Source organism: Amblyomma maculatum, chromosome 1 (assembly GCF_055883805.1).
Source record: "Amblyomma maculatum isolate TAMU_Amacu chromosome 1, ASM5588380v1, whole genome shotgun sequence".
Lineage (NCBI taxonomy): Eukaryota > Metazoa > Arthropoda > Arachnida > Ixodida > Ixodidae > Amblyomma > Amblyomma maculatum.
Window position 1 is genome coordinate 88,612,606 of NC_139344.1, and position 17,242 is coordinate 88,629,847.

The following is a 17,242-nucleotide window of genomic DNA, read 5'->3' on the forward strand; positions in this document are numbered from 1 at the left end:
AGCCACACAGTCATGATGGCTATGAAAAGATGCTGCCTGTCTGCTTTTATACTACACCTGCCATATAAAAAGGAGGGAACTTTGTGGAATGTAAAGCTGCTTCAGTACCTGGCAGGCATGCAGTCAGTGTAGTCACATGCTGATAGGTGTCGCATGGTATGTCAAATCATAGTAAGGCACATTAGTCTTGCTCCCTTACAGAGACTTGCTGACTTCTTATTGTTAGGGCTGTTTTTCACATGTGTTGACAGTAATTGTATGTTTGTAGCTTTGAGGAGGTTTCTTTTATTTTTTGTTTGGAACCTCATTTTATTTTACTCTTCATGTAAAGAACAGGTCAACTACAGTGTGTCCCATGTTCCAACAGGGCGGTGTGATACCACCTTGTGTTGAGGGGAACTTGTGTGTACTGGTCAGTGGAGACTCCCTCACTTGCTCTTAACCCCTTGCAGTTTGGTCTCAAAGTACAGCAGAACCTTGTTGACATGTTCCCGGTTCATACGATTTTTCAGTTCATATGCTTGAAGGGGGCGAAGCATTCGGAAACAACGAAGAAGCGATTTCATTGCTGTTGGCGGAATTGGATGGGCTATGAATTCTCTTCCTCACTAAGCACAATGCAAGTGCAAACTGAATTGTGCCACAACTAAAAGGAGTGGTTCATACGCTATGCTATACAGTAGAACCCTGCTATAGTAGACTCGGATATAGTAAAAACTCTGGTATAGTTAAGTGAAACTCAAGTTCCAGTTCATCTTCCATAGACTGTACATTTTTCCCCTTTTATATAGTAAAGACATTTATTGTAAAAATCGGTTATAGTAAAGTGCATCTGGCCGCGGTGACGATTTCCCACGAAATGACATCGCCGCACGCGTGCTAGATAGGATCACGGGGCAATTTTTTTTTTTTCGAAAGAAAAAAAAAAAAAACGCTGTTTTTTTTTTTTAATGGCTTTACCACTAGGCTTAGAAGCACTCAGGAGAAGCCAACTTCACATAGGCTTTGGAGCTGTGAGGAAAAGCACGCAGTGCTTAGGGAAAAAAATAAAGCTATCTACAAACATTGAAAGAAAGCGGCACGGTCCGTTCAGAAAGTAAAGAGAATAAAAGTGCAGCGAGAAATAGAGAATGGAAGAAACAGCCGAATATTCACAGTACTGTGCAGCGTGAAGCACGAGGCAGTGGTGGCAAGAACTGGAAGTGCGTCGTGTGCAGCTTTGCAGTGCCTGACTGCCATATGCATTTATCATTTGTTGCCTTTTAAAAAGACAGGAACAGCAGAAGATGATGCCGAATTCATACAAGGCTTAAAGTTTCACATGAAATCAAACTTGGTTGTATTCGTTGCCCTCATCCTTGTACTTCCACAAGACATAAACAAAATCATATAACTGAAAAAGTGTCACGAACCGACAATAAGAGAGAGATGGAAGGTATTTTAGAATGTTTTTTTTTTTCATAAAGCGATAAGATGTGTTCAGTAAGTAAGCATTTAATTACAAGACAGCAACTTCGGGACCACGTGATCACCGACAGCTGATATAGTAAAGACCCTGATATAGTAAAGATTTTTTCTGATCCCAGTGACTTTACAGTAAAGGGAATCCTAATTGAGATCTTTATGAAGTGAAAATGTCAATAAATTTCTTTGTATACTTCATTCAACGGTTACATTTTAAAAAATTATGCAGTTTGGATAATAAGTTTTCCCAGATGATGTGTTTTTTTATTCCGGAATGGAAAAAAAAAGAGAAAAACATATCAACAAAGTTTTACTGTTTTGTAAAATTAGGAAGACCAGAACTGGAAAACATTCTGAGGTGAGCATAATATTCTTACCTGGTGGAGGCTGTTTTGTTGCATCTTCTATGTGCAGCTTACATTTATGGCCTCCTAAATGCTCTTGGACGTTAAAATTGTGTCATCAGTCTTGGAGAATTTTAGGCTTAGATTATGGTTTCTGACTTCTAAACAGCATACAATCACAACAAGAATGTGTTGTTACGTCTGTGGATTCCAGCATATTGACCTGAAGCATCTGGAGAGTTCCTTCTCTGGTGATGCTATTTGCCAGTGCATAGGTGATATTTTATGATGGATGTGCAGTGCTCATAGATGGTGGCGTCTTGAAAAACGTCTTGAAAACGTCTTGAATCGTCTGGGAGTCATTCCTCCTGAAAACATATGCACGCCTCTCGCATCTTTAGCTGCTCAGTAAGAGCACAACGTAACAAGTGTGGTTCCATTCGTGTATAATCATCTGGTAGAGCTACCCCAGTGCTGTGCCGAGTTGTGAAACAGAGGCGCTCTGTGTTGCAGGCCACCCAGCACCTCTGACGCAGGAAGAAGAGCGCCTGTCACCAACACAGGCCCACACAACAGAAGCAGTTTTTGTTGGCAATTATGCACCAGACAATGTGGATCTGTCGCGAACGCCAATTCATGCTGGGTAGGTGTAGGTGTAGGTTCCTCTGCAGTCTTGTAAGTCTTGTCTCTCTTTTTTTTTTTTTCTATCAAGCGTGCTTGTATACAGCAACATTTGTTATGTGCAGGTTATGCACTTTTATTTTTGCACCCAGTGGGCATTGTTCTGGCTGTCTGATAAATTAGTTTATTTATATTAGTAGTTGTGAAATTGGCACTTTGCTTGAGTTTACCGTATACAAATTAAATGCAACTTTTAGTAAAATAGTACTTTCATGTGAAAAGCAGCCACAGAAAAAATGATCTTGCATGCCCCTAATGCACAGATCTGTAGTCTTAGGTCTGTCATTTCAATATTTTATAATAAGCTCTCCGCTGCACTCTTAATTGCGTCTTTGTGGTGTAAAATACCGCAAGACGTTTGCCACTGACCAAGTTTCGTATTTTCATTCAATGTGGTATTTTAATGTATTTGCAAAGGGTTGTACACAGATTTCCAAACCATATACAAAGACATGATGTAAGCCAGGTATTTGAACACGCCTCAATAAAGTTTGATTTAGTTGCATGGGGCTGGAGCTGATTGGGTCGCCACCTTAAACTTATGAATGCATCAGCTACAAATTGATGCCTTTGTTGCCTTCATAGCCTGTGGTATATATTATTTCCCTCTTTAATGAATAAAGTGACAAATAGGATTTAACAGTTACGTTTCCAGCTTCTGATGTTTAGGGATTAAGCATGAGACTATTCACTCAGCAATCACTGTCTTTTTTTTTTTTTCTTATAGGCATCTAGTGTCTTTCGTACATTATTGTCATTAATTCTTTTCTTTTGCTAGTACAGTTTCACTTAACACAAATGTGAAGCTAGGTCGTACTTGGAGCCTAGCCTTTGTAACATTGAGATGTATTTAATTTGTTTAGTTGGATGCTTTAAATTAATAAACAGTGCCCTGTGCAGTACACTTTCTTTGCCATGCCAAACCAATTTTTACACTTGCAGATTACCTTTTACCTCGTTGATTAATACACCAGCATTGTTAACTCCAAAAACTGCTTTCTGAATTTCAGCTAATAATTACATATGTAGCTGACCAGTACTGCCATAGTTTTAGCATCTTTCTCTTCAAGGCTGTTATTGTTACTGTTGCTGTAATATTTTTGGATCATGACGCAAGCTGGAAAGAATCGGCACTAGCATAGAAGTAGATTGTTGCATGTATGCTTTTCTAGAACTCCCTTTAAATATTCCTCTTGGTTTGGCATTTTTGTCTAAGTGCCTTCAGTGGTAACATAACTTACTCTTTCGTGTATAGTTAAACCTTGTTAATAATAAAAATTAAGTTTAAAAATAAATTTATTTTGTACTATACTGGATATTTTGGCTATCCAGTATTTCATTGATAAGATAGTAATCTAATTTTAATTGTAGCTTGATAGTCACCATGATAGTGCCAACATTTAAAAAAAAAAAGTTTACCTGGATGGCCAAGATGTGGCATACATGGGGTGTTTACATTACTTAGATCAAGGTTTTTAGAAGGAGGTGTAAGTTTTTGCAATCACAGAACTTAACTATTTTCTTGGCAGTTACCTGGCACTCTTAGGAGAATTCTTAAACTTTAAATGACTAATGTAGTAGGTTGGGCATTTTCAATAAACCGTTTAAGTTACAACTTTGTAGAGCTTAGCAGGAAGCTTTAAGTTGCATTTTTTTTTTTGTTTTGGCTAAATGCAGAGCATGTAAACATGCCGTATATAATGAACTAAAGAGTACACATGGTAATCAAAATGCCTGTGGCACGAGCGCCTGCTTTAAAATTCCCGCTTCTGTTAGTGCATGTGTGCTGGCAGCAGCCTTGACCCACTTATTTTGGTGAAGCAGCAGTTACTATCAGCAATTACTATCAACACTGCAACCACACATGGTTGCAGTGTTGATCACCTTTAGGAGGATTTAGCACACCTAATTTGCTCCATCGAAATAGCATTCAGAATAAGACTACTTTTCCAGAGGTCGCACTGTTTGGTATGCTTATTAATTTTTAACAACTTTATGACTGCAGCTTTCAAAGTTATTCCAATAATTACGAGATAATTATAAATTCTAATGGATAATCATCAGTCACGGAAAAAAATTAGGATCCTGAGTGCACCTCTTGACCCTGAACGGCGTAGTAGTATTTCTGTTCCATAGTGGTTAAATGCAGTAGTGTGTATATCTAAACCTTAGCTCTCATTGAGAGGAAGACGTATGTATGTCTTGATTAGTACTGCTTGTCACGTTCATAGATTACCAAAGGCAGGCTAATTTCTCTGGCATCAGTTTCTTACCTTGCGAGAAATACGAGAGTGCTAGTGCATGTTGTTCTTATGTATATTTTTTAAATCTCACTTGCCTTCTGATGATGCTCATATGCATTGTTTCTCTATATCTCGTACAGTGTGTGTGCTTCCTACTTCTGGCTTCACTATTGCTACCATTGCTGACTAGTGATTTATTTATTGATGTGCAACCTGAAGCTTGTAGTGCCAAAATATTTTAACATACTGGATGAGTGCTTATTGCTCTTCACTGTAACTGCTAGTATAAGTGTTGCCTGTTTTCTGCCTCAAGCTTATATAAAGCTTAGTTTAAAAAAAATAAAAAGCAGTGTCATTATTCTGTGCTGTAGCATTCAGAAATATGAAAATTGAAACATTGGTATGCATTGCTATGTCGAGTCTTCAGCATACTGTGGTCCCCACGTATGTATTATGTGAAGTGGAGTTGGTATTTGGTATACCAGTACATCTGACCTAATTTCGCTGGCTCTTAAGTTCTAAGTTCTAATGGGATGCCTTATTGAGGGCTCTCTTTGGTCCCTTGGATTAGGTAGACTATTTTTCTTATTGGAGTGTTAATATCATATTCATTTCTCTCTGTTTCATGTCTTGAACTTAAGTCCATGCTACTGTGATTGAGTCAAGGATGATAAGATGGTTAAGTATCCATGTAGACAGGCTTTCATTTGCAGTATGAATTCTACTGGGAATTGTGTGCAGGCAGACAATTTTCTTAAGATTGTTATGTTCAAACTCTCTTCTCTTTCTTGATACAGTCGAACCCGGATATATCAAACTCGAAGGGGATCGTGAAATAGTTCGATATATCAATAATTCAATACACAAAAATCAGCTTGTGACGGCACTTACGATGCGAAAAAACGATATCGTATTTGTTGCACAATCAGCCCACTCACATAATGAACCCACCCTTCGTTTTTGTACCCGAGAATTTGGGGAATAAAAGCGTTAAGGCCAGCTCGCTCACATGCAAGCGATGGAGTGATCTCAGCGACGAGCAGCAGTGACAGAGCGAGAACTTTCCAACTTGTTGGAACTGCGTCCCTCTCACCGCTCGAGTCACCGCGGTAGTTCAAAATAAGGTTTCTCAGTCACGGCATGTTTATCTTTTGATAGTTCCTGGGGCGGCGGGGAGCGAACTTTGCAGGAGTGCCCGTGATGGCTTGATTGCACAAGCCTGGATAGATTTATCCCGCCGTGCTTGGGGCGGGCATAGTCCACTGTCTCAAAATCATTGGAAAGTGTGATAGCTGCAAATGCTGTTTGAAGCGAAAAGCGCTAAAAGCCAGTGTCATGATCGCAGCTGACCGCATGCTTTCGTTGATTCATACATGCAAGGATAAATGATTCCCGCAAAAAAAACAAACAAAAAAACAAAAATAAAAACCAAAACCTGTTGCTTCTCAACGTCAGCAGCTGCCATATCTAGCGCTACGCCGTGCGTGCAGCACAGTAATAAGAATGAACGACTCGCAAAAAAAAAAAAAAAAAAGAGAGAGATCTGCTACTTCTTAACGTCCGCAGGCACCATAGCCACGTCAGCCACCGCGCAGAGGGTTCGCAACACATGCTGGAGAAAGCGTCCGACGTTCTGTCTGAAAACGGGCTGAGCTGGCTTGGCGCATGCGTAGCGCGTGCTACTGCAAACGAAGGCCGGGAGAGAGGAAGGAGAGAGATAGCTCGCAAAAGAATGGGCACACCCTTGCGCTTCGCTTTATCGCGTTTTTCTCCTCACGTTCCCACCGGTTCTCTCTGGTTCATTCATGCAGATGGCTTGCAAATGTCACGTGCTGGTGCGTGGAAAACGATAACCACAGATGCGCGCGCCTTTGGGGAATGGGCGCCACGCTGCCCTAGACCAGCCGTCAGCTGAACTGTCTCCTCTCATTCCTTCCGCGCGTGGCTTGAAAACGTCATGTGGCAAATGGCCGAGGGTGATGCGGTCGTCTTTGGGGAAGGCACACTTTCCAGTGTGTGGTGCGGAGTTCAGTATATCGAACAACCGGTGAAATTGAGTTTGATATGACGCGGCTTTCCTATACTTTTACATGGGATTTTCAAGAGGATATTTCGTGAATTCGATATAACCAAGATTTGATATATCCGGGCTCGATATATCCGGGTTCGACTGTATTCAGTTATTACAGTTAAAACAAGTTCTTAACTTTCGTACATTCATTTTGTGTATGTGGGGCTGGGCGTATTTTGGATTGTTCCCTGTATCGGCAAATACAAAGGATGAAGAAAACATCAGTGTCACTGAATTTAATGTAGAAAGGAATAAAATTTAGTAAATTGGTTAGTGGGTAAAAGCACTGTGCATTTCTAATGTGCAGTTTGAGAAATGGACTTGGCTAGCGTTAAGAGCAGGGAAAGAACATTGCCACTTTGCTATTGGCTCATGGATCACTCATTTCCAGTGGATAGAATTAGTCATCTCTTTATGAATGCTACAGTTCAGAACGTATGGCATCATGTGGTAAGAGCTTTGACTCGGCTACTAGCACTTCTGTTTTCTTAGCTTTGAAAGGCAGGACAATGCACCCTCACAGTCAGCTGTTCTCAGTCTGCATTGTGTCAATTCGTGAGGAAGATGTTACTCGTAAGGGAGTTCTGCACAAGCCTAATTATGTCCAAGATGATTTAATGCTGTCTTTGATATGAAACATAGGGACATGCTTTCTTGTTAAGTAGTAAGACTGCTTGTTGTAATTCAAGGGGAATGTTGGCATCACTGGGCACTTGTAGTTTCGAACAAAATTCATTGAACAGTAGAAAGCTTGTGCATATGTCTATAACGTTTCTGTAAATCAGGTGCACTTCCTTTTTTAGTCCACCTAGTTGGGGGCACTTCTGTAACGTCATGCAGCTCAGGGTTGCGTTGCAATTCTCACGGGTGACTGTGGGAGTGCGTTGTTTTGTTTTTTTTCTTGGCTTGAAGCCTGTTTGTGCTGTGCGTTGCGACACTCATCACTTTTTTTGTGTTGTGTTCTCTCTTGGTTTTTGCTTTCTTTCCCCCTCTTTTGTTTTCTCTGCACACATCTAGCTCCCTGCTTAGTTGGGACGGCGATTCCTGTTCCTCTGCCTACGTCCTGTCGCCCGCAAAACGCATGTGGCGCGAAAGGTGTGCACCTCCCGGCTTTTATTTGCTTCTATCTTCCTACCCCCATGTCAGCGTTTGCCCCTCCCCACACCTGTGTTTTGCACGAGATACCATCAGTGGCTTCTTTGGCCATTGTTAAAACTTGGCCAGTTTAGTGAGCATTGTTATTTGTTATTTTCAAACCATTCATGTGGTCTTCGATAAAAGTATTGGGAAGCTTATGTGTGTGCCTATAAAGCTGTCATTACTATTAGCCGTAATATAGAATGCATGCTGGCAGCCTTTCTTGAATTGTGTATGTCAGAAAAAGATAATGTCATTGAAAACACGATTCATGTTTCAAGCACCGTTTAAAGCTTTTTGTTATTCTTTAATTTGAAGTCATTCTTTTTTCCCACCTGGTAAGTGCCATCTGTTTGTTAATAAGCTCAGCATTTCGAATTATTAAATAGTATTAGTAGCAAGCCCATGGCCAGTGTGATGTATAGCAGCGATCTCTCTCTCTCTCTCTTTTTTTTTTTTTGTGGGTGCAGCTTCTGGTCACTTTATTCCAAATGCCCTGTTCAGTTATTTTGAATCTGATGTATCAGGTGTTTTTTATTTTTTTTTATTTGATTGCTGCCTTTGGGACATCCTTGACTGCATCTTACCTTGCAGTGCTGGTTTCTTTAGAAACTGATAGTGGATTTTACCTTTTCTCGCTTGCATGTTGTATCACTTTATTTCTTTAGGTCACTTTTCGTGAGTGTGCTTTCTTACTTTGTCTGGCATCGCTGCATTATAATGCCATAGATTTTTACACACGGTGAAGTAAGGCAACAAAGGTAAAGGGGAATTGGCATACGGTACTGTTCATGTTGTTTTCAACTTGTCATTTGCTAATAATTGCACAGTGTTGATATTGCAGATGTCTTTCAGGACTCCTAACTGGAAACGGGGGATGTCTGATACTTCACGTTTGTTTCTCGAAGGCAGTGTCAGTCTCTTGATTTTTGTTGTTTATCTCCTGTCATGCTTATTCGCATCTGCCTTAGCTGCATTTATAATTCATTCGAAGTATGTAAATGTACAGTGCTTCAAGTTCTCTCAGTTTCTGTCTTTCCATTTCGGTTATGGTGCAGCAATATGATAACACTGACCTAGGCATGCTTGCATTCGCCGAAGCTGTTCTGAAATTTTTGCCTCTGGCTGTGAGGGAAGCATGCGGGAATGGATTGTTGCATTGGCTGTAATAAAGGCTGGTCGTCTAATGCTTAACATTTTAATGCTTTAATGCATGTTGCATGCCCGTGAATGCAATATCATTATGAAGGTGCTCAGTTTCCATTCTTAGGTAATATGTGTCATTCTTGTGTAAATCTATGTTATTGTGTGTCTGATAATGGCACATTGTCATTATCAAAGCGCAGCACATACAGCGCAGCACACACAGTGCGCACACAGCAGTCCTATTCTCACATTGGGAAGAATGGTGGCCAATGCGGTTTTTTCTGTGAAAAATTTCTTGCTTGGGTAGGAGTGACAACCTTCTTTGCCACCCCTTCTTACCCCTAAATTTACCTCTGCTTTTACCACTTATTTTTATTATAGTCATGTGCTTATTAGAACTCATCAGCATCATATCCAACAGTGCATACTAGAAATTTGACAGATTATCTTTGCTTTAATTGGCAGTTTTCTGGAGGGAATGACTCATACAATTTGACAAGAAATGAAAATTTGTACCAGTTGGGGTATTTGCCTCTTGCATCGCAGATATTAGTACAGGGAAGTTACTCTGAATAATCTTAGGGCACATCCAAGCTGTAGCCATTTTTGTTCATTACTAACTTACACTTGACTACGTAACAGGCCAGGAAATTCAATATGGCTCCCATATTAGTACTGTGGTTTTATCTGTACCTCTCCACATTTCACGGTTGCATACTTTTGTGGACTTTGTCCCCCCCCCCTCCTTCCTCTACCCCCTTTTTTTTTTTTTTTTCATACAAAACATCTGTTGCCATGGGAATAACCCAGGCACAGCACAAGAAACAGCTTTAAAGTTTTGGGAGCACTCGCCTTCTTGCCTTTGTTGCCTTAGACTAGTGGCAAGGTGGCATATCATTAGTTAGCGTGAAGTTCATGAATGCGAGACAAAATGTAGTACACCGAGAATATTAAAGTCTGCTAATGAGTGCCTTTGTTGCGATCTACTTGTGCCCTTGTCCTAAGGTTTATCTGCTTCTTCCGTGCAAACTCCTTTTACATCTTGGCGAAAATTTTGGATATTCAGATGCTTGTGTATTATTCCCGCATGATGGTTATAATTACGAACCATCAGATGTGTGCAGCCCTAATCTACTCTGCAGTCCTTGAAGTCTTATCAGTCCCTCTATGCATCATAACAATAATCTTTAAGCACTGCTACTTGTGACAAGGGGTGGCACTGCATAGTCAATTGCTTAACTAATACAATGGAACATTGATGCTTTAAAGAACAGAGAAAGGTTTATTGTGTTTAAAGGAGAATGCATTAGTGCATGTTTTCTGATAGCAGAGGAGCCACATTTTCTTATGTTATGTTGTCATTCTCCCAGCAGTTACCAATAAGAATGGCATAGAACATTTAATGAAGGGTAATGAAAGGGTTTTAGAAATTTATTTGAGTGCCTATATGGGGGATGAGAAGCTAAATAATTAACTTACTATACTCATGTAAACTTACAAAGAAGGGGTGGACAGAATGCTCAATGTTGGTCACTTTTATTACCCTTTCATAATGAACGAAGTTGTAAACCAAGGAGTAAGTAGTAATTTGTACATTTTAATTTGGTATCAGAGGAAAAAAAAAGAAAACGATTATGGGGGACACTTAAGCTCCACCTTTAAGGGCATTACGCCAGAGCGTAGGCTACCAGCCCACGTATAAAGCCTCGCTTTAACCAACCCGTATGAACGTGCCTGTGTGGCCTAGGGGTAGCGTGAATGCAAGGGTCCTGGCAGGCTGATTCTGATATCACCCTCTCGTACGAAAGGAGAGACCCGATTTGGCAGGTCCTGCCAAATGTAACATCAGGCCACCCTGCGTCCAGTCAGTACACGGTCATGTCAGCTGCCAGCTGCCGCCTGCCAGCGCTGTGCTCGTTTTTTGTTTGCAATGTCGATGCTGGATTTTCGGTGAACGGGGCCTTTAACGCTATCGCGTAAAGAAGTAAATATTGCTTCTTTGGTTGTTTATTGTCGTGACGTTTTCGATACTAAATGCGTTTTCGTAGGCTTGGGTTTAGCATCTTAAGTGTGTGGCATTCTATTCATTCATGTTATCTAGAAGCATCTTTTGCCACATATTAATTACATGTTTCATTTGACGTTGCATTCACATTGGCTGTGTCAGATGATATCTGCTAGAGTATTTTATTGCCTATTCGTGTGACAGTACAGCATTTACAGCAGAATTGTCTAATTCAACTCTGGAGGTCTTACTCTTGGTGAGGCACAGCACAAAAACATGTCGATGCCATTTGAAGTTAATATGTGCGTGAGTGCGAAGCTGCATTGCTGCTGTGTATGCACGAATGTGTGCCTTAATGGGTGGACACATGCAAGAACAGTTTCCAGGTGGGGATACCTGCGTTTGATTCCTAATGTATGCCACTGTTGGCAATCTTAGCTTTTACAATGACGGCTATCTACACTGTGGTGATTTGGCCTATTGCAGTCTTTTAGCAGCATGGTAGGCTGGTGGCATTTCACTGTGCAGCATCCCTGTATCTGCAATATGACAGCATGGGCAAAAATTTTGCTCTTCACTTTAGCGACAGAGGTGAAATATGCGAAGTTCTTAAATTTTTTAGGTGTGAAATTAGTTATCGGGATGTTTTATTTACTAGGAATTTGGCACTCTGCGTAGGAACTGTTTATGCAGTCCACTAACAAGCCTGGGTGGGCAGAGAACTTGAGCTATTGACATTCTGCTGTGTGATGGGCAGCTAACTACATGTGTACTTGGGAGGTTCTTGAGTTAATTGAACCTGCTGTGTGGAAATCCCTCATTGGGTAATGCATTGAAAAATGTGTCAAGTTGACTGCGCTTGGTAAATTGGTATATTGAGTTGTGTGTATTAACCGAACTGCGCATGCATACTGGATAGTCGCAGGACTTCGTGTATAGGTATTTTGGCTCCCTGGCTGTGTGAAGGAAGCACCATGCCAACGCAAGCTGCTTCAGGATTGGAGGCAAAGAAGAATCGTTCGCTTTGGGAAGGCAAATTGTGCGTGCTATTGAGGCAGGCGGTTGCATGTGTGTTGTGGACTACTAATGGCTGGCTGTTTACGCTTTTCTGGCTGTTGTCTCTTGATGTGCCTAACCTGGTAATCTTTTTCCTCCTCTCCCCCTTTTTGTGGCTGTTCTCTCCCCCCTCTGCTGCACGATTCCTTCGGAACCAAAGTAGCAAGCTAAAGTGGAAGACGTAAGTGGCCCTCTGACCCTGCTGCCCTCACCAACATTGATGGAACCACCCGATGGTGTTGTTGCTTTAATGTGTCCCACGTCGGCCGTTCTATGTTTACACACCCTGAGCTATCACGTGCTCCACGCCAACTGTGTGGCTGGCACTGCTGAGTATGCTGTGGTGGCTTTGTGTGTAGTAGGCAGGTTGCAGCAGAACCTTTTAGATCAGCCGATGGACGAGTGGCCGCAAAACTGCCCTGGGAGATCACAAAATTGGGCCATGCGCACTTGATCGTCATAACCGGGTGTTTGCTTGTCTACTCTGTTGTAAATCTAATGGATCCCTTTCTTTTGTTTTTCTACTTTTGGGCCAGCAATTATCAGTATCGTTACTCGAGGTCTACTGACATGACTTCTATTACCATCAGTTAGTTTCCTTACAGTCCTTGGACTGTAGATTCACCTAAATTTTTAAAACAATTTTTAATAAGTTTGTAACTATGCTAACTGCAAAGATGGTTGAATTTCTGTCATTTTCTCTTATTAGAGTTTTCCCTACTTGTGTCATTTAAAGCAGTAGCTGAATGTAAGGGTATTTCACTTGGGTAGCCAGAATGATCCGTAGGCTGCAAAGAGGAGACTCAACATGTGCACGGTAAAACTTGCTTTTACTAAATTTACAAGAGGGTCAGCTTGGCGCTACTATTCCTCTTGAAATTTTGTGCATACTGGAGCCAAGTGGGAACAAGGCCTTTTAATGCTAAAATGTTCTGCTGTAATTTACGTTGTTTTGTGACGTGATTTTAGTAACATATTAAAAGTAAATATTGCTAAGTAAATTCAGCTTGAAAGGTTGAGTGTTCAGTGTTTTGCCAACTGTGTATTAACAAACTAACTCCTGCTTATTCATGTTCATATGACACGATACTTGTCTATACAATGCGCATGTTCATTTTGAGTGCAAAAACATTGTGTTTTTGTTGAAGGCATGCTTTGCTCCTGAGAGACATACTCAATTCTAAGTTTCCAGTTATCGAGTCCTTGTTGAAAGGCTCATGAAGTGCATTGTTAAGGAAATGTGGTGGGATTTAATACAAACTCTGCCACTGTAGCAGTCAACAGAGGTGATATAATAGTAAAATGTAGTTTTCTGGTATTTTCAAGTTACATTTTTCATATTTTTTCCGATTGAAGCATAAGTATTATGCGAGCTATGAGAGTTTTGTATGATTGCATTCTACACGCTTTCCATGAATGAGGTTACTGTTTTTTTACCCTGCCTTTAAATTTCCTTCTGCAAAGTATCAGCACTTTTAATTTTAGATTTTCTTGCCGTTTAGCTATGTAGGGATTATATTGGCCATTGTAGTATGAAATGGGAAGCCATTTATACCAGAAATATAAGGTACGGAACTCGGTTAAACAGTGAAACTGATCGATTGCTGTGAGGTGTTCATCCTTAATATGATAAAATAATTGATGTGAGCACTTTGAACCTGTAGTTGTATTTATTGAATGCTACATCTGTAGATTCTTCTAAATGTTGCATATTATCACGCTTGAATAAGCTTAAAAAAAAAAAAAAAAAGCTTACTGTTTAAAGGAAAGCTTTCATTGCCTTTATTCTTCAGGCCTTTCCTTTTGATTGTCAAGATTTTTAGTGATAGATGTAACTTTATAATGCCTTGCATGTTTCAAGGTTTAAAATTTGGAGCAAACATGTAGAGGTGGTCTTCGCAGGTATAATTCAAATCAAATTTAAACGCTCTGAATTTACAGGTAGTTTTTAAAAATTGCTCCTCGCAGCCACTCGCAACCGATTACGGCAATAACTCGCCGCACGTTGCTAGCCGCCGCCTCCCCATTGACATAAACTGGTCCATCTGTTTGCGCCCTCTCCTTGGAAACACCCAAGTGATGTGGGTGGGATGGGGTACGATTAGGTGCTGTCGCGACCAGTTTTCATTTATTTTTTTGCATGTTCGTGTGTGTTGAGGGGTCTATTAGTGTAGAGGGAAGAGAAAGAGCGTTATTTTTGATCACCGTTATCATTGATTTTGGTGAAGCTAGCTTAAATATTTTTGCATAGCAGGGACAAGTGATGGAATAACTATTGTTCGTGTATATTTTCCAGCCTTAGTCCTTTCCCACCATGGTCCCTTCAGTATTCAAAACCTCACAATATGCTCAGTATGTTACTGGAAGACCTTGCGGTCTTACTTCAAGGCTAGTTATCCTATAAAATGGTTCAGACAAGACTTGGGGAAGCTGACGAAGCCAGCACAAAACATTTGTTCTTTCAATCAGAAATTAATAATAATAACAAAAAAATTTAAAACCATATATGAGCATGAGAAGGCTACATGCATGAGTCTTCATAATAAGAAAAGAAACATAGAGCCAGGTCTCCACAGTTTTTATTAGCTTCAAAAATGATACATCAGCCATGTGCAGAGAAAGTAATGGACAGCTTGTGCACATGGCAGGTGTTTTTATTTGTGCATATGGGCTTTCACCTGTTCCCTTTCAGTCTGATATCAGTGTGTAAACGTGATAGTGGCTTTATTTAATGCCTGGCGCTCACACCGTTTGCAGTACGTCAGAACACGACAGCAAGGCAAGCTAAGTTGGTTCAGGTGCTCCCTGAGCCTACTTTTCTGGCACCTGCCAGTCGGTCCCTTATGCATCTTGCTGAAAGAAATAAGGGTAGCTCCATTAAGGGCGCACATTAATTACTTCATGGAATACATAGCAAAAAAGCAAATGCGTTTGATGAATTATGTTTCAGGGCTGTCTGGGAATTGCAGTGAGAGTAATGAGCAACAATTTTTCTTTTATATCATTAGGTTGCATCACAGAAAATGAAATGCATCTGCAGTTTTATCTTCATATACCTTTCTCAGTGTTCCTTCATTTTTCTACGTAATTTTTATTTCTTAACCTGCACCTTTCCTGCTGCTCTGAAAGTTGAAAAAAATGTCCATCTGCTGGAACTCTGCACCAGTCTTCCTCAGACAGTGGCACATTGGTGCCCTCATCACCTCTGGTGTATCGTAGCATGGTCCAAGGATGTGGTCTCCTATACCTTCAACTAAATGGATGTCCAAGGTAGCCATATTAGGGCTGTAAGGCTTATGCAGGAGAACTTCCCGCTCTGTTTTGCGTATTTTGTTCACTGTTGAGCTGTGCTGGATAATTTTTCGTCTAGTTCAATTATCAAATCAAAGCTGTTGCCCAATGCTCGATGGAGCTTGTAGACTGTTTTGACATAATGAATCGTAATAATGATTTTCTCTGGTCTGAGGAAATAAACCAAAAATCAAACACTTAGCATACTTAAGGCCACGCTGTGACCTTTGCAGCTGATGGCATTGTCTTCTTTTTATCCCTTGACAGAGTTAGAATGATGGCATTCCATGCTTTGCCACGCCATTTCTGGCCAGATATGATGAAACCACATCTTTTTACAATAGGTAGCAACGGCTTGCCTCTTTTGTTTTAAAAATCTTTGTCGGAGGTCTGCAGTGATAGTTTTTGCACTGAACTCTGTGCTCTTCAGTCAGAAAGTGGAGATCCGAGCGGGCATAGTCCCGAGCTTGCTACCATCTCCTGGGCTGTTTTGTTGTGCCTTATACCAAGCATTCTTGCTGTTCTATCTGATGGGATCCACCTGTCGTCTTTGATGAGTTGGCACTAGCCCTTATTGGCCGTTGTTGTGGAAGTTTGAGGGCTTCGTAATTGGGTGGGTAGCCTAGATTATGTGACTGTTGTATGCTTATAGACTCGCATGTGTAAAATTGTTCCTGATTACTTTCGGTGCAATTCTTAAAGTTAGAAAATAACCGTTGAAGTTTTTTATACTCAAAATTAGTTTCTCTGAAAAGATTGGAGTCTTTCATGTCCAAAATTACAGTCTGGGTTAGGAATGACAAGTGATTACCAATTATGCTAGTATGCATAAAAAATAATGCATTCTAAATTTAGTACTAGTATTAACTAATGGCATTTGCCTACACTTCGCATCTTTGCACTTGTGATGCTAGCAGTGTGCATAAATGGCGACTAAAATGCGGTCCCAATTAATTGATGACATTAGTAAAAAAGGAGGATAGTTTCGAAGGCCAGCGTTGTTGCAGCAAAAAGTCAGCACTGGCTTTAGTCCCAGCTCTGGTAGTATTTTTTACATGTGGACACAATGTCACATGTTTTGGTGTCAACATATTAAGCTCGATAGCATCAGGATGATACAATAGGCTGAAAAAGTATGCTTGCGTCTAGTACGATGTGCAGGCTGGGAATGCTGATATATATATATAAAGTAAATAAATAAATAAAAAGAACCTACTTGCCAGGCCTCTGCTGTAGCCACCTATCGATGCTGTGTTGCCAAGAGCCTATTGTTTTATTGGTAACAGGAAAGTTACCAATAATAAGTTAATAACTAAAAACTGTTTGTACAGGAGAAAAAAGGAGCTTTGCTTTTGGGAAGAAGAGCACTTTATGTCTTATACTTTACTCATCAAGAGAGTTGATTGAAAGTGCAGGTCAGCAATACCATAAAGAGCCAGTGATGCAAGGGCCATGCAAGAACCACAGTGGAAGGCATTGTTTGCGAGGGCTTGTATGTGACTACGGTTTAGCACTTTTATTAGCCGTGTCCTTTAAATATCTTTTACTGCATGGCCGTTTTTTTTAAATATATAACTAGCCTTGAGAGCCTATCACTGGACCTGTTGGGCCTGTGGTTATTATTCCTTGACTATAGTATTAACCCTTTGGAGTCATTAGTTGGATCTCGCCTAACAGTGGAGAGTTGTATTTCCAGTTGTACATTTGGGTACTACCCACCATACTTTTTTATCACCATTAAACTTTTAAACTGCCCGGCCGTGGTGGCTCAGTGCTTAGGGCGCTCGACTAGTAAACCCAAGGA

General features: G+C 40.6%; 1 protein-coding gene across 1 annotated transcript in view; it reads left to right on the top strand.

Annotated features, from left to right (window-relative positions):
• The window catches only part of LOC146203107 (uncharacterized), a 239,886-nt gene that overhangs the window by 68,396 nt on the left and 154,248 nt on the right, over nucleotides 1-17,242 (top strand). The window contains exons 20-22 of the mRNA XM_084588528.1: nucleotides 2,322-2,451; nucleotides 7,821-7,898; nucleotides 12,308-12,328. Of these exons, the coding sequence (XP_084444654.1) occupies nucleotides 2,322-2,451; nucleotides 7,821-7,898; nucleotides 12,308-12,328 (229 nt within the window). The remainder of the gene's footprint in view (nucleotides 1-2,321; nucleotides 2,452-7,820; nucleotides 7,899-12,307; nucleotides 12,329-17,242) is intronic.